This window comes from Acanthochromis polyacanthus, chromosome 18, assembly GCF_021347895.1.
Source record: "Acanthochromis polyacanthus isolate Apoly-LR-REF ecotype Palm Island chromosome 18, KAUST_Apoly_ChrSc, whole genome shotgun sequence".
Taxonomy (NCBI): Eukaryota; Metazoa; Chordata; class Actinopteri; family Pomacentridae; genus Acanthochromis; species Acanthochromis polyacanthus.
The window spans coordinates 331,670-354,240 of NC_067130.1; the positions used below are offsets into that span (position 1 = coordinate 331,670).

The following is a 22,571-nucleotide window of genomic DNA, read 5'->3' on the forward strand; positions in this document are numbered from 1 at the left end:
TGGGGACATTTTCTGCACCACATCTGGAAGTCTGATGAGATTACAGTGTTTCATGTTGCTGTCATCTAGAGACCTAATTAAGTTAGGTCTCTAGATGACAGTTTGTTCAATGCTGATCAATCCTCTGAAACCTGACCACGTTACTTTGTGCTCCTGTTAAGGAACAAGTCCTTCAGGGAATCTGAGCTAATTTTTCACTGTAAACTAAGCTCAAAGTACTGATAAAACAGGAGGATTCATCAGTTCTTTCATTACTTTAAATTTGGAATCAACGTGTGCGGCGGCTTTCTTTGCCGATACACAAGAAAAGACACTTCACTCATTCACAAGATGATTTGATGAAGTGACTTTCCACGCTGCTGAGTTCAGCTTTAGCAGCTAAACCACATCTGGGCTGCACATTTTGTGAGATTTTGTTTTTGTTTTTGGTGTCTTCTACTAAGGGTAAACACGTCATTTTGATGAATTTTTAAATGGTGCATCCACGATTACAAGTTTATATCTGGCTGAGTACATCACAGATGAAGGGTTCAAGTCCTGTTGAGAAGTTTGAAGTTGGCCAGTTCTTTCTGTTTTCATCTGTGCTGTAAGTTTAGCAGCGAGGTTTTGGGGTTTAAATGGGAAACCTGCAAATTATTAAAGAAATCTGACAAAATTCTAGTGTTTAAATTGCTTTGTTTAGAAACAAACTACAACTCAAATATGTTATTCTCAGAATGGCAGATAGTTTGACATTTTTGTTTGACTGGTTTAACAATTAACTCAATCTGGTCCCAGTCAGTTAATTATTTTAACCCTATTTTTCTGGATGTTTGGTTTGAGGTACTTTTTTTTTTTAATGATACTGGCTTTATTGTACAAACTCTGGGAGTCAGAACAAAGTAAACTGTGACAAAACCGGTTCATGATCTTCTTCAGCAGAAAAAAGTTGCTCAGTTTGAGCTAATAAAAGCAGTTTGTATGGAAAATATGGGCTACGAGACGTAGTCTTTTTAGGATGTGTTTTGTATGCCAACTCTGAATGGTTCTATACAAATTATTATGCTAATTAATGTCAGTATTACTTTCCATTCCAGTAGAAACCCAAATGACTGATGCCTATATGAGTCGTGTTTTCAGAATTTGGAGTCACACAGAAGCTCCTCTTGACTTGACTGACGGCTCCTTGAAAAACTCCTCGTCGTTTTCACACGGCGATCCAACAATCAACGGCAACAAGGTTGTGACTTGTTGTGAGCGTGCATGCACACTCCGGTCCATCCAGTGTCCTAACCTCCAACAGAAGCGCCCTTTATTTTGATCCCTATAATTAGAGGCCAGCCTTATTGTAGGAGGAGCTCACTTTGCAGTTTGGAGACAAGAAGGCTTTTTTTTGTGAAACTGATCACAATCAGTTTGACTGCAGAGCGCTAGAAGGTGTTGGATTGAGGAACAAGAGAGACAAGCAGTGACGAGTCACACTCACCCACAATTCATAGGAGAGCAGAATCCCATGAGTCTGTGGGGAATGCCGCATGTTGGACAGGTGAGAGGGATGGAATGGTACAGCAGAGGAGGGAAGCACACAGAAAACATGCACACACACACACACACACACTCAGTCAGTAAATTTATTACAAGTCTGAGTTTTTTCTTCTTTGTCATTTATGTCCCCAATTTGGCAGATTCTGACGAATAATTCATGCACTGCACTAAAATTCAACACTTGAAGAATGCTTTTATTTCTCACATTTCATTTTCAAAGGTTCATCTTTTTATATTGATACTTTAGTTTGCTGCCAAACTTTGGCCTGCAGTGGAAGACTTGTAGATGCTGCTGCTTGAATACTTTGTCCACTGCTACACACAATAGTCCACAATCAGAGCTTATTTTCCTTTCATTACTACTCCCCATTAGATCTGTCTCTCTGTCTGTTAGTGGGCAGTGATGCTTTTCAAATATCACATGCATTGTGCAAACTGCAAAAGTGCACATCATATTATATATCACATAAGAAGGCAGCCACGATAAAAAGACAAACACCAGTTGTATAGTGTCAACCCGACAAAGCCTGATTTTTGCTTTAAATTTTCTGATTTTGGCTTGGTTACAGAACTCTGTGTGATTGCTGCACTAGATTGCATTACACTGTGTGTGGTCTCCTTTGATCCCATCCCAACAGACAAACTGCACAAAGGTCGTATTTGCTGTCAGGTTGTTGTACTGGGTTGGTTGCCCTCTACCAAGCGTTATTCTGTCCACCATCGGCAGTTAATGTTCCAGCACTGATTCCCACTGAATCAGTGCTGGAACATTAACTGACTGACAGCTCAGTCTTCTAAATCACACTCTTCATGGGAGTTCCAAGCCAGCCAGCCAGCCAGTTTATCCATTCAATGCACGGCAGTTTATCAAATGCATTGTTTTAAAGGACCTAGCTAGCTTGATTTGCCCCATATTTATTCCTAAGGCTGACAAGTTTAAAGCTAAACAGCATTTTGATCGCTCATCAGAGATTCCTGTGTTGTGCTATTATTTGTTAACCGCTGCACGTGTGTGAGCTGCTACTGCATTGCTATTGTGACAATCAGCAGAAAGCCTTGGATTTAGGGTTAGAATGGTGTGAACAACGGTGTGAACGGTGCAGCAGGATAGACAGACATCGCTGCGATGCCCCCGTCTCCTCACAGTTTTCTTTTATCAGAGTCAACACAAGTGAGGTGAACGGAAAATCCAATCAAGTCGGATCTCTGAAAGACTGCAAACAGCGACTGAGCTGCTGACCCGGCAGAACTTTGGCGAATGTTCAGTCAAAGCAAATCTCTGAGCGGCCATGACCGTGGTGGTCATCTTTTCATCACATTTCATCGTGTGTCCCTGGCCACAGAACAAATGAAAACTGTCAGTGCCAGTGCTTATTGCACTTTGCTGCTTTTTGTTTGTTTGTTTTCTGCTTCCACATCTGCTTCTGTGTGTAATGTATTCAAGTACTATTTTTCTTCACTTGTTTGATGATGAATAACATCAAACAAGTGGTCATCATGTGGTTAGGGTGCAGCATCATAGCAATATACAATCAGAAAATGCAGCAGTGGGACAAGTCCTGCATGTGTGCATTAAATTTGATGTTCCTTGAGGAGATCCTCGATGTCTTATTTAAGCTGTATATGAGATTGTGATACATGTCCTGAACGTCATCGATGTCATAGTACACATTGACTAAAGTTGACGAACCTTAAACTTTAGCTGACTTTAGCTGATTTACTTTATTGATCTACCAGTTGGGGCAGTAAAAACATTTCAATTTCCTTTTTGAAAGTAGCTCAATGAAAGTTCAAAATGAACGCTCTGGAAAGCCAGTTTGTCTGTAATTAAATAGGTCGTTCATGGTGGGTGTTGCCCATTTCTGATGAAAAATTGCTGCCGTTTTCTATGGCCATAGGGTTATGTGAAATGGCCATAAATGATGTGATATCACTGGTATTTCCATCCAGTAAAGACCTAAATGATCAGGTTAGTAATTAGTATTATTACTAATGGCAGTATGGCATACTGATATTGCCAAAATATCCAATATTTTGAAAACCAGCACGGTAGGAAGAGAGAACCAAAGCTGGCTGGAGATTAAGGAGAAAGCTGAGGTGAGCTGCAGATTCAGGGGATAATTCTGTCTGACGATGATGAGACCACACAATGTGCTTTGGAAGAATGCCAATAACTGAAGTAATTACATGCATTATTCATTTTTAGAATCATTGAAATCAGTACTTTGAGTTCCTTAGAAATATACAGAAATTAATGCATTGCATAAAAATGTAATTAATAACTAGAAGTTTTACCAAACTTGGACCGCCCGGCGACAAAGATGACCCCTGTGACCTTGAAAATGAGGTCACGGTCACCAAATGTGAACTTGACCTGTGTCTTATTATGGTAGACCTGTGTACCAAATATGGTGAGGCTACATCAATATTTTATGGAGTTATCGCACGGAAACCAAAGTGTTACAGACAAACACGCAAGCAAGCAAGACCATGCAGGTGAAAACAATACCTTCCGGCAAACGCGGTTTTGCTGGGCGGTAAAAATTCAACATCAAGAAAGTGTAGTTTAAGATGGAAGAGTTAAACTACAAGAGAGTTAAGGGTTTGTAAGATAGACACGTCTCATGATTAAATCTCCAACCAAGATCATTGGGGAGAGACTGGGAGATTAACAACTGGGGAGATTACTACCACAGCAGAACTCAAAGGCAGGTGTCACAGATCACGTCTGTGAAAGACATCTATAGACGTTGGGACGGGTTGAAATGCAGCAACAAAGTCCTAAGCAGAACATTTTAGCAAGAGTCTGATTTTATCATTTGGTACATTAGGCTTGTAAAACCAATGAAAAGCAATGAAAATGGGCTAGGACTTTGAGAGTAGGAAGCTTATGTAATGAGGAAAGAACACCTAGAACAACTAGAACACCTCGTTATCTTGCTTCTTTCTCGCTGCCTCTGTTCCGTGAGCAGCCAAACCTTTGTTGCCTGCCTGCCTGCCTGCCTGCCTGCCTGCTGCAGTTTGCATACAGATTTACTCACCTCACATTGCAGGACTGTGAGTCTTTGTTGAGGTTGTGGAACCAGGACTGCTGGGCCTGGCGGCACTCGGCTCTTGAGATCACGCCATCTTTATCCAGAGCCAGACCCAGGAACACTGACCTTGCGCTGTCTCTTTCCTTGGCGGTCAACAGACGCACCAGAGAGTTCTAGGTTAGGGTTAAATCCAACAAGTGTCCGATTAGGTGACCTGGATGTGCTTATTTGAGTGAAATCAAGTCAATTGACTTCCACTCACATTTCATGATTTCGATTGCTGTAACACATTTGCAGCCCTCTACTAAACTCTTTTACTGTAGTATCTGCTTTCTCTGGCCTCAGTCATCCTCAATCGCATTAGCAGTAGGGTTAGAGGATGCTTACACAAAGTGCAATTTTAATCCCTCAAGTCATAAACAAAGAAGGATTTTTAAGCCATTCCACGTTGATCAAGAGACAGCAAAAAACAAGTATCAAGCTGGAGGGTGCAAGCTTAAGCCATTCTATCAAATACTATCAAACTAACCTCAAAATGGCATTTGCAAAAGTAAATTAGTTTGAATGGACATTGGTACACCCCATCAAATGAGGTATGCTTTTGCCAAATACTGCAAAGATCAATGTGCTTCAAAGAAACCCTTCATAAGTTTGTGAAGCTGAATTAACCTGATCTAGTATGTCTGATGTAGTATATCTACATGACAAAGTGAACAGAAGGTTGTCTTGCAAGAGATCTGTCCTAGCCTATAAAAAGCTGACATCAAGAGGAACAACAGGAAAACTTCCTCTTAACGCTTTTCAACATTGAATCATGGAAACAGATTCAACAAAATAATATCAATAAAAATGTAAAATAACTGGTTGCATAGGTTTCCACTAGAGTTAGCGTATTACAGCATCCAGTCCTGCTGGATAGGACTCGGTCAGCCTCACGCATATCTTGACGCTGCAATTTAGCACCATTCTTGGGGATCAAGAGCAACCAACCCTTTTCAAGTCCTGCCACAAATCCTCAGTGGGGTTAAGGTCTTGACTCCGTAACATTCACCTTGATGAATGTTCTGGAGTCAAAATGTTCCACTGCAGAAGTCACAGATCTTGTATCATGACCACATGCGGGTTGGGTTAGCATTTCCCACACTTTGCTGGATTCATTTCCAGTAAATACTAGGGAAGACTTGGATGATGGAATGCTCCTCTATCATGATGCTACTGGTGGTGGCCTCATGTGCCAAGTCTAGATCACATTTTTACTGTTTAGTCTCTTTTCAACCCCATGTAAATAGTCTTTTGTTGTGTTGTCTTCATGGCAGGAGTACTGTTTCATCACTGACTGAATCTTTATATCACAATCACTGGAGACGCATTCACTGCTCTCAGATGGGAAGCAGTGAATGCGTGAATTTAACCAACTCACACCATGTGTGTCCACGCACTAACCCTGTGCGTGGACACACATGGTGTGAGAGCCCCAAGGTGCCGCCACATAGTCCTATAAGATAAGACACGTATTATTTTTGCATCACATTCCAATTTATGAAAACACAGAATAAACCAAGAACCCAGTTCTGGTTTGACGACACAGAGTTTTTAAGTTGTATAAGCTTTATAAGCTGCTTGCAACAACTGTTTTTCTCATCACAACACTGTACCTCCGTGCGAAACTTCTTCAACACAGCCAGAGACTCAAAGTAGAGGAAGTCCGACCATTCAATGTGACCCTTCTTCTCCGGATCCAGCGCAGCAAACTGGACCAGGACTTCCTCCTCTTGCTCATCAGTCAGGTCCTTCTCAAACTGCTGCTTGGAGACAAAGTGGCGGTACTGCAGCAGCTCATCTGACACCAGGCATGACTCTACAGCAGCAATTCATCAAATCAGACCCAATTAGTCACCTAGCAGTAACCAAGACCTAGCAGTCACTTACAGTGGCTCATTTTCAACAAAGACAAGTTCGTCTCCCACCGTTCGACCAAGCTGCAGGACAATGCAGGCAGTAGACACCTCTGTCTGTGAGGTGATAACGTTGAAACGAAACAGATGCTCGAGGCTTTGTATTAATAACAACAATCAGAAGCTGAGATTATAATTCACAGAATCAGAGGAACCACCCACCCACCCACCATAGAAACATGCTCTAAGTGCTAAATCTTGGATTTAGACCCTCCTCATCAAAAGCCTTGTGATTGACTAAAAATGTCCCATTTCCAGCTAGATTTTGGGAACCCAAGTCTAGTTTCCTCTACACTTAATGTGGAATTTTAACAGATGTTAACATTTCTAACATTCTAGCATTTCCCCAGAGCTTTTTACCCCACAACTAGTCTATTCTTCTAGTCTATTCTTGATGTCGTCATGATGATACTCAGGTGAGAGCTCTGGATTCTGGACCAGAACAGTGAATCAAGAAACCTATGGATTAACTTTGCTGTCCTTAAAAACACGTGACCAAATTCCAAACTACTAAAGCGTGCACATGGACAGAGTCACAGTGGAAACTCGTGAATTGTATCTATTCTCTAACCTTCAGCTGGCTGCTCACCTGGGATGATCTTGCACTGCTTGAAGGTCTCCATGAGGCTGTACATCTCTTCCTCTGTCAGGAGTAGATTCAGATTGTCCTGCAGGAAAGGAAGAGACGAGGATTACACTGTCACACTGCTTCTGCTTGCTGTAATGACTGCTTCTGCTGATATGCTCAAAATTGTCCCACATTGGCAGTGATGAGAAAAACAGTTTTCACTCCTGCCTCCTCGTCAGTGAAAGAAAGCCAGAAAAAGAAAATAGAAAGGTTTCTAGACAGCACACATTTCAAAAATATCTCATAAAAAACAATATTTGTGTTTTTTCTTAATGTTTTACTCTGTAAATACTGTGGAATTTTACTCCACGTGTCGGCAATGAGCGTAAACTCATCTTCAAACTGGTTTAAATAAATCTCACTAGTAATACACAAAATGCGGGGTACGTGTTGTGCATCCGACACACGTTTTATTTTCATCTCTTCTAAACATGTTATAACATGTTAAATGATCTCCTTGAGGTAAGTCAATTCCAGTTTGTTTACACGGTCCTAAACTTTCTTCTTTCTTTCTTTGACTTTAGCTAACCCACAGCTGCATTATGAAATGTAGATGAAAACACACGACCGCCCACTCTAGAAACCAACGAATACAAACACCCTAAAGCTCAGCAAATCAAAATGGACTGAGAACATATGTCAGCAAATAATCTACTCAGACTAAGATGCAAAATCTGACGCAGCACTAAGAACGTTTTTGTTCTGAGTCTGACTCACGCACACATCATTCTTTGCAGAGTCTGCACAAAGAGGAGTGTTGTAATCATCAGCAGATGTGAAATAAATGGTGAAATGCATGGAGCAGATGGAGAAATACAGTAGCCTAAGGGTCCAGTTAGGGTCCAGCTAGAGCTGAACATGCAGAGCAACATGTTGTATGATGCCTGTAATATGTCTATGTCTAATGTAATATACACACGTGGACAAAATTGTTGGTACCCCTCAGTTAAAGAAGGAAAAACCCACAATTCTCACTGAAATCACTTGAAACTCACAAAAGTAACAATAAATAAAAATTTATTGAAAATTAAATAATCAAAAACAGCCATCACTTTTGAATTGTTGATTAACATAATTATTTAAAAAACAAACTAATGAAATACGGCTGGACAAAAATGATGGTACCCATAACTTAATATTTTGTTGCACAACCTTTTGAGGCAATCACTGCAATTAAACGATTTCTGTATTTGTCAATGAGCGTTCTGCAGCTGTCAACAGGTATTTTGGCCCACTCCTCATGAGCAAACAGCTCCAGTTGTCTCAGGTTTAATGGGTGTCTTCTCCAAATGGCATGTTTCAGCTCCTTCCACATATGTTCAATGGGATTCAGATCTGGGCTCATAGAAGGCCACTTTAGAATAGTCCAATGCTTTTCTCTCAGCCATTCTTGGGTGTTTTTGGCTGTGTGTTTTGGATCGTTGTCCTGTTGGAAGACCCATGACCTGCGACTGAGACCAAGCTTTCTGACACTAGGCAGCACATTTCTCTCCAGAATGCCTTGATAGTCTTCAGATTTCATCGTACCTTGCACACTTTCAAGACACCCTGTGCCAGATGCAGCAAAGCAGCCCCAAAACATTACTGAGCCTCCTTCATGTTTCACCGTAGGGACAGTGTTCTTTTCTTCGTATGCTTGGTTTTTGAGTCTATGAACATAGAGTTGATGTGCCTTACCAAAAAGCTCCAGTTTGGTCTCATCTGTCCAAAGGACATTCTCCCAGAAGCTTTGTGGCTTGTCAACATGCATTTTTGCAAATTCCAGTCTGGCTTTTTTATGAGTTTTTTTCAGCAGTGGTGTCCTCCTTGGTCGTCTCCCATGAAGTCCACTTTGGCTCAAACAACGACGAATGGTGCGATCTGACACTGATGTACCTTGGCCTTGGAGTTCACCTTTAATTTCTTTGGAGGTTGCTCTGGGCTCTTTGGATACAATTCGAAGGATCTGTCTCTTCAATTTGTCATCAATTTTCCTCTTGCGGCCACGTCCAGGGAGGTTGGCTACTGTCCCGTGGGTCTTGAACTTCTGAATAATATGAGCCACTGTTGTCACAGGAACTTCAAGCTGTTTAGAGATGGTCTTATAGCCTTTACCTTTAAGATGTTTGTCTATCATTTTTTTTCGGATGTCCTGGGACAATTCTCTCCTTCGCTTTCAGTTCTGTGTTAAATGACACACCTGAGTTAATCATGTCACTCTGGTCAAATAGTTTTCAATCTTTTATAGAGGTACCATCATTTTTGTCCAGGCCTGTTTCATTAGTTTGTTTTTTTAAATAATTATGTTAATCAACAATTCAAAAGTGATGGCTGTTTTTGATTATTTAATTTTCAATACATTTTTATTTATTGTTACTTTTGTGAGTTTCAAGTGATTTCAGTGAGAATTGTGGGTTTTTCCTTCTTTAACTGAGGGGTACCAACAATTTTGTCCACGTGTGTACCTGATAAGCGAGTGTTCAGAACTCGTACCACATGGGAGCAAAAGCCACGACCACTGAGTCCCTGTTTTCATTTTTGTCTCTGTAACAATTTGCGACTTATTTTCCTGTCTCTCTCCGCTGCCACTATCAAATAAATAAACAAATGACCGTGCACTGTGTGTATAATTACTCATTGATTAATTAGCATCGTTTGAAGCGTTAATTAGACCTTCCTTCGACTAGCTGGGTGCTGTGAGTGGGAGGTTCTGCTTAAATTACTTGAATTTGAACATTCATCAAACAAAGGGAGGGTTAGGGTCAGTAAAATGAATTAAAAAAACACGCAACCTCACACACACACACACACACAGATACAAACACACACCGCTGACTGACTAATGCCGCCATTGTGGTCGTCCACTCTGGAGGCCACGACCACCAGGGGGCACCAACACCCAGACCCCACCCACACTGAGGTAGCAAGCCCCCCAACCAGCCGGACAAAAGGGACCCATGAACAGCACCCCCAGCAGCAGACCGGACACTGCCCCCAGTGTTGAGGACCCCCCCTGAGCAAACGCTGGAGTTAAAAAAAAAAATTATAAAAGGGCTGTACGATAAGATAAACAAAATGAACAGTGGCTCCCCGTTCAGTCCCGCATCATATTCAAAACTCTCCTTCTCAATGAACTTCTTACCCCCTACTCACCCTCTCACTCTCTCCGGTCCTCCAGCTCCAACCTCCTCTCCATCCCTCAAACCAAACTCTCCACCGTGGGGGGGCGGTCTTTCAGTGCTGTTGCCCCGAAGCTCTGGAACTCACTCCCCCAATCCCTCCGTGATTGTCACTCCTTCTCTACTTTCAAATCTCTGCTCAAAACTCATGTTTTCAATAATCATTTTGCCTCCTCCTCCTCCTTGTAGCTTTGTTTTTGTTTTGTTGTTGTTCTCTCTGTTCATGTAAAGCGATCTTGGGTTTGTGAAAGGCGCTATATAAATTGAACATATTATTATTATTATTATTATTATACATAAGATAATAGAGAATGATAAGAACATAAGAAGGATTTAAAAGGCTAATTAAAAGCCTTATTAAACAGGTGAGTCTTTAACCTTTTAAAAACGAGATTTTACTGCAACTACAACTACAACTACTACTTAACAACTAACTACAACAACTAAAATGACAATAACAACATCATTCAGTTATTAGGGATAATATAATAATAATAACTGTCCCTTAATAAAGTCGGGACAATAAAGTCGCATCCTGGCTGTAGCTGTCTGGGACACTGCGTCCTTCTTTCAACACACAACTATTACCACCACCATAAAGTGTCTGAGCTGAGAAAGGACCACTGGTGTCACACTAAAAACCTTCTATGCTTCCTTCTTTTGTCCTCTAGTGCAGTGGTTCCCAACCTTTTTCCTCAGGGCCCCCCCTACTTACATCCAAGTAAGCCGGAGCCCCCCCCCTCCTGGAATCGCATGTGGAAAAAATGTTTTCATAAATTAACTTGAACTTTAATATCTGCATGAGAAATTTTAACACGGAAAATGTACCACTTTTAGTAAAAGTAAACTTTCTTCCTTAAAACTCCAAATGAATCTCTGAAGACAAAAGTACAACAAAAGAAAATAAAAACAATAACTGGTGAAATAAATTCGTTATCAATAACCAGTTCTCTTTTCATTCAGAAACAGAATTATGCTATTTAAACACATCCACATTTACTTGAAAATAAGAACATTAATAATAATATCATCTGTTTAAAACTTGTTTGCACCAGAGTAGAACTTTTGATAAGTGGCTCAAAAGGCAATGAGACACACTCACAAAATGTATTCTTTGTAAGAAATGTGTTTTTTTTTTTTTAAAACGGTGCCCTTTTTTTGACGTTGTCATCTTGTTCATAATCTAATGACCTCCTTGGGTTTGCATATCTCTGACGACAGGAGGAATGTCAGGTGTTACGTTTGTGACTGCAAGCCGGAAATCCTGGTGGACATCGAGCCTGTTACGGGCTTTTGTTTCTATTGTAACAAGGGCACTGAAGGCCGTCTCAGACAGGTATGTGGTGCTGAACGGAAGAATCACCCTCCGTATTGCATGCATGGCCAGCTTGGGTGCAACAGCGTGTCCTTTCACTATCCAAAACTTTTTGTATCCGTTCACCTGAAAATATTTCCTTGACACCGTATCATCTTGGAGGTCGGCAAGCTCATCTTCACAACCGATGTATTCCACGTCCTGAAGGCTGGAGGTGTAGGGATCGACCACCCATGCTTCCTTTGATAAGTACTCATCAACATCAGCAAAGCGGGACTTAATTTCTTCCTGCAGCAGGTTCATGTGCCGCATAAACTCCGCGCGTAAAGACGCACGCACAGTGCCCCCGGACTGTTTCATCAGCAGCGGAAACTGTTGCAAGTCTCCTTTTGACATTTTTCCTGATCTGTACTCCAGTTTACGCACAAAAGCACCCAGTGCGTCTTTACAATGCACAATGTTTGATTCCGGTCCCTGCGTCCGCTTTTGTCTCATTGTACAGAGTAAATGTGTCCCCCAGATATGCTGTTTTGATCCAAAACGCATCAGTAAGTTGCTCGTGCAGCTGTGGGTTGTGATCTTGCACAAACTCCTTTATTTTTTCTTGCAGCTCTATAAAACACACAAGCACTTTTCCATGGGACAGCCAGCGCACCTCTGTGTGCAGTAATAGCGTCTGGTGCGCTTCGTCCTCGCACAGCTGGCAAAAAGTCTCTTGTTTGTGGGGCGAGCCTTTATAAAGTTTACAACTTTAATTACAGTTGTTAATGTGTTATTTAGGTCCTCGGAAAGTTTTTTGCTGGCTAATGCTTGGCGATGCAGCATGCAGTGAAAAATGACGCACCGCGGCGCATTTTTCTTCAGCCGGCTATGATGCCATAGTGTTCTCATCATTATTTTTATGTCTATAAGCAAATCTAATTTTGACACCCTCAAAGAAGTCAAAGCCTTGCGCCCCCCCCCTGGGGGGCGCGGACCCCAGGTTGGGAATCTAGGCTCTAGTGGCTACTACATCACAATAGCCCAGTGTGGATCAATTTCCAGAAGGAACAACTAGTAACCGATCGAATATGTGCCAAACGGAGCTGTAGTGCTGCAGATCACAATATCTTCCAATCTGCGGCGGTGTCTCAGAGAGTTCCATTTATTGTTTGTCACTGGCGGTTTCCATCTATTGGGTGAAGATACAACATCAGATATAAAGTCTGGAATGCAGCCACTCATTCCACCTTGACCACTCCACTCATTATTAATTCCATTGCCTTCACTTCCAGTTTATCTCATGTAACCCATGTAGAGTCACCCTTTCCATGACTCTCCAATGCCATGTGTGAAACTGACCCTGAAACTGACCCTGAAACTGACCCTAACCCAGCTCAGGGTTAGGGTCAATGTATTTCAATAACCCTAGTTATTGAGAATTTGTAATTTAATTTGTCTGCATCTGCCTGACATTCGTAAATGAATTAAGAATTGACAGCAAGAACAAAACAAGTTCCGGTGTTGTCATCAGGAAACCGCTTCCTTTGTTTAGACCTCACTTCATCTCTGATCTCATGTCTTCATCAAACATTCTGTCATCTGTCATCTAACCCAACCCTAACCTAACCCACAGCCATTGCTTTGGTGATATTGTATCTCCTTCAACTTCACATTCAGTGTAACCTTTAAGTGTTTATGCAACATCTACAGACAGCATCTGGAAAATATGTTCTTGAGGACACAAACGCACGGACGCACGCTGGGGAATAAAGCGTAAAAATAGCCGCACGTTCTAATCTTATGCTTGACAACACTTCACTGTCTAATCGAATCCACAATTAGACTTTGCACCAGAGAAACAGTTTTTAAAAATAGATGCTCTCAGCGGTTTCAAAACTGCCAGAAAGAGTGTTTTAATGTGAGCAATGAGTCAGACGACTGAAGTGAAAGGAGTCATTCGTGGTGACGGAATCGCTAGATTGGGTCACTGAGCACAAGATTGATCTCCAAACATTGCACTTCTTCCCAGCTCTGTCGTCACTTTTAGTCACTTTCTTCACTCTCCTTTTAGCTCACTCCAAACATTTTAGTCCCCGTGTCTTTTTGGTGTCGTAGAACTAAAAGGAGAGTGAAACCTGAATTTACATTCATCAGCCAGTTCCTTCTTCTAATCAAGAAAGTTCAAGAAAAAAAGCAACAAGTTCACTAAAACAGCTTTCACCGATCACACTAAGTGATACCACTGAGTACCACTGATCATCTAGTATCAGTTTCACTGCTGGAGGATTTTATGACAGCAAGTAAACAATCAAGTAAACTGTGCCCTTGTGATCAATGTAACAGAAATGTAACAGAAAGGGATCAAAATGTGAGGAAGGATTCATGAGAAAACTCTCAGCTCAAAACTTGAGAAAACTTCCACAAGGTGTTGCATGATCTAACCTAGGTAAATCTGGGTCTAACCCTAACCTTGCAATCACTGGAGGCTGCGCCTCACAACTTAAAGGTCCCATATGGGGAACGTCCATTTCTGGTGTACTTTAGCTGTTAACAAATACAGACGTTTCCACTGCTGATCCCCACCTGCAACACTTAGTCTCCCAGCTAGCTAGACAGCATCAGACTGATGACTGATAGAACAAATCAGTCCTTTCAGAAGATCCCTAAAACTAGTCCTCACACAGTCGAGGTAAAATTAAAAATCTTTGCAGTATTTTTGAACTAACAAACTGAAAGGAACTGTCAGGGCCCTCCAGACTGGGTCTAGGGTCGGTCGCCTGTGTCAGAGAGCAGACACAGGCCACCGACACAGCACTGGGCAGGCGTCTTTGTGAAGGTTGGCGTGTATAAGGGTTGGACATTTAACTGTTGACTTGTTCCACTGCGTTCTTGTGGCCAAAAATCAACTGACCCTAACCCTAACCCAACTGACAACTAGATTGCTAATTAGGTCGACCAGAGGAACATTTGGGTTAGAAAAAATATTCCTCATCTGACATATGTATATAACTCATCTGCACTCACTAACAGGAGGAGCTAAACTTTGACTTGGGATTCTTAGGGGCCTGTAGCTGCATGCATCAGAATAAAACCAAGGGTCATCTTTGTGCATGAATCCTAGTAACATTTTAGCTAGCTATTTTAGCTAGGATCCTCCCCTATCATCCAATCATCCTCCATCTCCTCTGGTGCCTGCATGAAATTAAATGTCAGATGCAACAGAAGGGGGATTTGTAACAGCTGACTGGCATGTGCTGACGAAATAGCTGGTTTCATTTGAAATGAGGAACCAGAATTCACAATAAAGCATCCTTCCTGGATCCTTCCTGTCAATCTCAGGTCAACCTCTCCAGTCAATCTTTCAATCAGTCAATCTTTCATCGTCAGTCCTCGTACACACGAAGGATCCAGGCAAGGACAGAGTCTGCTCAGCATCTTTTCTCAGACTGTGTGGAAAAAGAATCTACCCGTTGCACTACTTTGGCAGTGGTTTGGGTTAGGGTGTTAGTTAGGGTGAAAGACGGTGAAGCCCCTACTCCAGATTGAAGGGTCCTCATGTAAAAGCCCTCTTAAGCCATTTGTGCTTCAATTAAAGCAGATTGCATTACGCTTCTCACAGGGCGGTGATCACCGGAGGGTCTCGGCACTGGCTGTGAATTCCTGATGAGAAGCAGCCGTTTGTTTTATGGCTGAAAACTCTGCCAAGAGGTTGACTCATTTTATTTGAATTCTAACTGAAATCACAATTGTGAGGCTACATGTGTAGTACAAAACAATTGTTTATGTAGTGCTATATAATGCTGGTGTAAATGTAGATGTGACTATATGTTCCAGTGGCCACGATGCACCGAGATATGACATACGCTGCTGGTGATAGTAATGCTAATTCATAACGGAGCACTCTGGAGCATGCTCATACTGTACAGCAGTCATATATGTAAAAAAGTAAATCTGAATTTGAGAAACTGTCATTTTCACTATGTCACTTTCACTCCCTCGCTGTAGTGGTTTAATATTATTTAGTATTATAACTAAATAATAATAAGCCTAACTTACATTACTGGCAGGGCATTAACAATTTCTGGCAGCAGTTTGTTTTACCTCACTGTATGATAAACCAATTGACACAACACTATTCCAACCAACCATCAACAGGGGGCACTAATGCTCTAGCATCAGTTTGTACACAACAGTTTAAAGACAGCGACTGCTCCTCTCCCAGTTGTTTCTGAGGTGAAATGCGAAGCTGGTTTCTGCCCACCAGAATCTGCTTCTTCGCTCCTGGAGACAAACTCTAGACTGTTCTATGCAACAACCACAGTACCGGCTTCAGTAATCCACCTCGGTAGCTACGTTCCTGGCATCATAAATGACAGACTACAGCTGGCTAGCTACCTTACCAACGTGTCATTTTTACAGTCATCAGGGACACAATGACGGTGTTGCTGTTTATTAACTGTCCAGTATTTCTCAAACTAGTTAACTGTGAAGACACCGCTTGACTCCGCACCACTGCCTGCTTAGCTGAGATATGTACTCTGCTGCATGTGAGTAGAGTTTCTTCTTATATTATATTATACGCTAAGCTTTAATATCAGTAAATACATATGTAGTTTTAATTGAAATTGGCTGATTTACGGGCAGAGTTTATCACACACACACACACACACACACACACACACACACACACACACACACACACACACACACACACACACACACACACACACACACACACACACACACAACAGAGTAAATTGTGTTGTGTGGATGCAGTTTGTGCATTTCAGTCCAATCAAGCATTACCACTGTCATGTGGTAATGCTTGATTGGATGCAGCTATAAGAAAGATACCTAATATTCCATGTTTGCCCATTAGTACTGTACAACTATAATGTTATTTTTGAATGCCACAGTCCATGTTACAAGAAATTTACGTCATGTAAGAACTTACAAAAAGAACACTGATAAGACTTCAAGGACATGTAAATATATAGTTTAAATTGGCTTGTTCTTTTCTTGAACAGACAAGGCCAGCTTGTGATTAGTTGCAAACATGTTTTGTTGAGTGATCTGAGAACTACACCAAGCTCAGAGATTTCCCAATGTGAATCCTGAACTGGTGGCTTAATGTTATAGAAAGAACTGAATTGATCCGGCATAAAGGTGGCCACAAGCATGGCCACAAATGCTCTCCAAAAATAAAGCGCGGTGTGTATTTGTTGGCGTCCATCCATACATTTGCATTTGGTGCTCCAGTAAGTGATGGTGGCAGTGACGCTGTGCACACTTACACAATAGTAGCAGCTCCAGCCAGTAACAGTGTGGGCTGTATCTCTCATCTCCTGCAAGGCCTCGGCTCGCAGGTAGCCCAGCTCCCTCAGGCAGCCGTCGTGAAACACTCGAGTGCAGATCCGGCAGGGATACAAGTCATCGGCCGTCCACACCTCGCACACATCGCACATCTCATCGCTCGGTGGCTGAAAACAGGGAGCGCCAATGAGACTGTGGCAAATACATGATGATTTTTGTTTTACAAAAATTTTGTTTTCAAGGTGTTTTGCTTCAATCACCTTGAAAAATCAAAGTGTGCCTGTCCACCAAAGCGCAAAGTGCAGTTTGATGGTGGGAGTAGTGTTATGCAACAGTGATTTGTGTCGTGTACTGTCACTTACTCGTGTTCTAATATCGATACTTAAGACATCACATCATCAAACTCATGTGAGCCCTTGTCTATGTGAGGCTTTGTCCAGCTTCCCTGCAAACCCACTCTGCAGCCAGGAAGCACTCAGCTGTCCAGCCAGGGGGAAATGACTGGCAAACGCTTGGCCGGTTTGCAACACAAAGACACTGTCAGTTTCCTTGCTGTTGTGTTTATCTGTTTCAGCGCTGGCTCCAGGGCTGCATACAAACCCCACACATCATAACTCTCAGTTAGAGTTATGATGATCATTTCACAATCAGATGATGATCATCATCTGGTTATACGATGACTAAAAATCATAGTTCCAATCAAAATGTGATCTATGCTTTTTACACCGGCTGTAAGGTCAAACATTGGACTAACGTGTGAACCGACTCCGCTGGTTTTAAATTTCATTACACTGTGTGTAGGACGCAGGAACGGACTTTTTTATCGTTCTGGATTATGATGATTTTTTTTTTTTTTTGCACACCATGCTTGCTTGGCAGGCACAAGCGTTTGTAACTGTCCCAAATGGCATCACTGGAAGGTGAGGTGAGAAGCAGGCCGTGTTACAGAGGGCAGAGACATCATACTGCAGCCCAAATGTCTGCTACAGCCCACATTTTTAGACGATCTAACCCTGGAGGGCACTCGCAGCGTTACGCTCGGTTGTACTCATGAAAAGTAATAGAAATAGGGGTTTAGAGAATGAAAAATAGAGTTTTCAACAAAGATTACTTACATAATATTTGACAAGTGCTTCAGAGTACCTACCTGACGACAGCAACAGGTTAGATATCAGTTAACACTAGAACTTGCGATGGAAAAGTAAGTAAATGCCGATTAAATACAACAGCGAGTCATCAGCATATTATAGAAAAAGATCTCTGAGGAGACAGAACCAGAGCACCTCTTTTGACAGACAGTAGGGTTAGGGTTCATTTAGTGGCATACCTGGTAAACCCAGAAAACTTTCCATTTATTTACTCCTGATGGTCTAACAAGGTCAGGTATTGATGAGCCTTGAACCGGCATTAGTTCCATTCAGTTTCATAATCATTCCATATCAGTATCATAGAAGTAAACACTCATCTATGTTTGTACCTCTTGTAAAGACCACAGCACCCACCGTCAGTACAACAAGTTGCTACGCAGTGTTTACTCTTTGCCAAACAGAAAAACCTGACAGTGTCAGTGCTCTGGCGAACTCCGTCCTCTGTTAGTCAGCATCCCCATGGAAATGGTCACCTCTCAGAGCCAGCCAGAGCCGCCCACCCACACCTCGCTCGCTGTGAAGAGCCCTCTCACACATCAACAACATATCGCAGCTGGTGTGGAAATAAAAAATTTTGTGTTTGGATAAAGCTTAAGAGTCCCTTTCCAGTCTGCCTAAACTGCTTTATCACACTGAAGACGATAATGTGCTGCTGAAGACGATAATGTGCTGCTGTTGCCATGGAGATCCTTTGACATCTTGCAGTCATCTCTTTAATCCCAGAACATTGGGATTTTGTAGTGTGTGTGTGTGTGTGTGTGTGTGTGTGTGTGTGTGTGTGTGTGTGTGTGTGTGTGTGTGTGTGTGTGTGTGTTTCATCACATCGATGTTGTCTGGAATGAATCGATGGACACCTAGTCCATGGCTGCTCAGTGCAAGTTCACTTTGTGCTGCGTAATAATACCTGCTCTTTCTTTTCCAGCTCCACCTCTACAGGCTGGTCATCGTCAGCTTCCCTTTTAGGTCGAACGAAAGCAGGCGGCGTGAGCTGATGGCTCTTCTCCAGGTCTTCCGGCTCGACCCCTTTCCCGTCCCGTAACCTTGACCAGGCCTCCTGGTTCACTTTGCACTCGTCCCTTGCCGGAGCTGAGGCCTGCTGGGAGGTGGACGGACCCGCGCTGTTGTCCGTCTCCTCTTGCCCGCCGTCCTCTGTTCTTTTTTCTTCCTGATTGGCTGATGTCTGGGCAGGCCCCTCGCCTTCCTCTGCATCTCCTTCTGGCTGCTTAACTGCGACAGCGCGATCCTTGATCCCAGCCTGGAAGGCAGAGACGACAGCGCTGCATTTCTGCACCTTCTCCACCTGCTGCTTCTTTGACATGAGGACTCCCATGGCTGTGGACAGACGGAGAGAGACGGAAACAGAGACGGTTACCCGGGTTTACAGCTAGTCATAACCCCGACTCACAGCTGACAGCGCTGGAAACAAACAAGCCCTCAGGTGCCACCACATCTTCATTTAAATATTCCAACACTGTGATTGGGTTAGTAGAAGTGAATGACATCAGCGTTTTCTAGCTTAGCTCCTCACTCTTCAATTCAGTCAGGAGTGCACGCAGTCATAAACACAAATGCAGAGGTGAGTCACGCATTTTTCACACAAAGAATCAGAATAGAGTGAGTAAGTAACGGAATCACAGAAATGGTGTTTAGGATCTACTACAAAATCTACTAAATCGAGATATTTGCAGTTGATTACAGTATTAAAATACAGAAATGAAAACATTGTTGGTTATGTGGGTCATCTGTGGATATTTTTGCCATTGTTTGCATGCATGCACTGAATAGCCTTCAAATGTCTTTCCATCAGCAGCATAGTCCTAATAGACCTAATAGAACCCTAACCCGCTCCCTGAACTCCTCTCCTTATTACTAATAAAGCCTGCCCATCTGCTCCTCTTCCCACATTTCATAAAACCGCGCAACTACATGGAGACGCTAACTGAGAGTGGATTTTTATTTGTGTGATGATTCAAGTGGCAAATACAAAGTAGAAGAAAGCAGATCCCACAGCTCAAAGAAAATGACACTGTTTATTATATATACACTACGTACGAGGAATAAATAGGACCTCAGGGCCTCTGGTACATGGCAGAGCTTGGAAAAGCACATAAGCAAGCACATTTACACTCCCTTGGTTTCTCTTCATATTAACAAGAGCGAGGGACACACATCAATGCAAAAATCTATACTCTGCTCTAATGTGTCTGTGGCTCTCCACAGACAGCTCATCGTATCAAGGATGACGTCCACCTGAGCAGCAATAAATAACTGCTTATCAACACTAAACAGTAAAAATGTCCCATAATAGAGATTTGTGATGTTTGGAAGGTCATGGATTCCTACAATCTTGACACAGAAGAGCCTCTCCATCGAGGTGAAAATAACAAACCAGTAGACTACAACAGCACCAACTGCAGCACTGGCAAGTAATCCAATGATCTACTGATGCATTGATCATTGAGGTTGAAGACACAAAACCCTATTGTTCTGATCCTATTGTTTAATTTTATCTAAATGTCGCTGGATGTAAATTTTCTTGTTGTGCTCACGGCATTGAAAAAAGACCAACAACGTCTCCAACAAGACCAACAACAACGTCTCCAACAAGACCAACAACATGTCCAACAAGGTCCAACAACGTGCCCCATTTATTTTTGGAAGCTTTACAGCACACGTACATAGCTCCAGTGAGTGTTTTCATTGGAGCTATGTACGTACTTTCCCCCAAAAAGACAGTTCCAATGAAACCTGTTGGGCGTGTCTAAATTTGCAAATATGAGATTCAACTCATTTCCAAAGCACAGGATGTGAAAACCTGGACCATAAAACCAAAAACATTGCTTGTTGAATGATGTGAAGTGCAAGAAAATTCAAATGGTGCAAGAACTGTGCAGATTATGTGATAAAGGATGATGTGATAAAGTCCAGTTTATGTTAACATCAGCCAGTGATGCTGATGTTGTAAAGTCTTATAGCAGATGGAATGAATGACTTGAGATAGTGCTCCTTCTTGCAGGGTGGGTGTCTCAGTCTGCTGCTGAAAAAGCTACTTAGAGACATCACAGTGTCATGCAGTGGGTGAGAGGGATTGTCCCTGATGGATGTGAGCTTTGCCAACATTCTCCTCTCACCCACCTCCTCTATGGAGTCCAGGGAACAGTCCAGCACAGAACCGGTCCTCCTGACCACTCTGTTCAGTCTCTTTCTGTCCCTTTCAGAGCTCCCTGCTCCCCAGCAGACCACTGCATAGAAAACAGCAGACGCCACCACAGAGTCATAGAATGTCCGGAGCAGAGTCCTGCACACTCCAAAGGACCTCAGTCTCCTCAGCAGGTGGAGACGACTTTGGCCCTTCTTGTACAGGACCTCTGTGTTGTAAGCCTCTTTTTAGCATCTATTCACATCCACTGTTTTTTTCCTCAGCTAATGTTTCCCACCCAGTGTCCCCAAAGTGTCCCCTGTGGGATTCAAACTTAAAGGTTCAACAAGTGAGTCAGCAAAAACCATCACCTCATTCTTTGCTGCAAAATTAGCTTCATATTTACATCAGGTGACCAGATTGCACAGAGACTTAAGGGGAAAAAAAGCCCAAAAAGTCAAACTTGTGCATATAGAATGGTTGCTTCTGTTCAAAGCTTGGCTTCAATCACCACAACTCGGTGAGTTCAGCCATCTGTGGGTGTCTGACATCACTTCTCCTCGACCGTTTGCCGAATGAAATCACTAAAGATGAGATAAGGTAAGATCTACTTTATTAAGTCCCAAGGAGAAGATGAACTTCACTCCCCCTTCAGCTTTTCAATGAGATGAGATTTTGCTAGTTATTAAAGCCAGCAAAAATCTCTGCTTTGATTGAAGCATGGAGGCATTTCAGTTCTTAGCAATGTTATTGCTGCAGTTATTGGCAATAAAAGGTGAAAAATGTCAATTTACAGCACATAAATGCAATATAACATCCATAATCATGGCTAAAATGGGACTGATAAGATGTTTGTGAAGTCTGTCCTTCTGACTGCATTTCTATAGTTTGTTCACACAGACACGGACACATCTTTCCATGCGATTGTAAAACTTCTTAGGTCACTAAATCAAGCACAGGAAGGTGTGATGCACTGTACAGGAAAGTCAGGAGCAAAACACAAATCTGACGCAAGTTCTCGTCTCCACTTAAGTGAGACGTGAATTACATGGTTGAAAAAAAGGTGGACTGAAGCTGATTACAAGCTACTTAGGGACACAAGTCTTTGCTCTGCAATGCGATCACATCCGTCCATGCTCCACATAAGTGCTTGTGTGGAATTTAATTGCATTTATCTGAAGTGAAATGGGAGTCATTTGCTGTCTTCCTTCCCAGGCTGAGACTCTAATAGCCTTCCAGGCCTCATGTTCTCAGGCTGCTCCTGGATTTCATAGACTAGAAGCAACGACGCTCATTTTGTATCGCACAAAGTTCAGACCGACTGCTGTGGTTTCATGATTCTAACAATCCAAAACACAACTACATGACATGGCA

General features: G+C 42.3%; 1 protein-coding gene across 6 annotated transcripts in view; it reads right to left on the minus strand.

The window, feature by feature from the left end:
- phf24 (PHD finger protein 24) overlaps positions 1-22,571 on the minus strand; it is a 33,700-nt gene that overhangs the window by 3,849 nt on the left and 7,280 nt on the right. For 3 of the 6 annotated variants that reach the window (XM_022208570.2, XM_022208572.2, XM_051938828.1), the window contains exons 2-7: positions 18,963-19,390; positions 16,892-17,077; positions 7,104-7,182; positions 6,215-6,417; positions 4,566-4,732; positions 1,466-1,498 (exon numbers count right to left, since the gene is read on the minus strand). In XM_022208570.2, the coding sequence (XP_022064262.1) occupies positions 1,466-1,498; positions 4,566-4,732; positions 6,215-6,417; positions 7,104-7,182; positions 16,892-17,077; positions 18,963-19,388 (1,094 nt within the window). In that variant the 5' untranslated portion in view covers positions 19,389-19,390. The remainder of the gene's footprint in view (positions 1-1,465; positions 1,499-4,565; positions 4,733-6,214; positions 6,418-7,103; positions 7,183-16,891; positions 17,078-18,962; positions 19,391-22,571) is intronic. The other 3 variants (XM_022208571.2, XM_022208574.2, XM_022208573.2) reach the window with 1 other exon arrangement.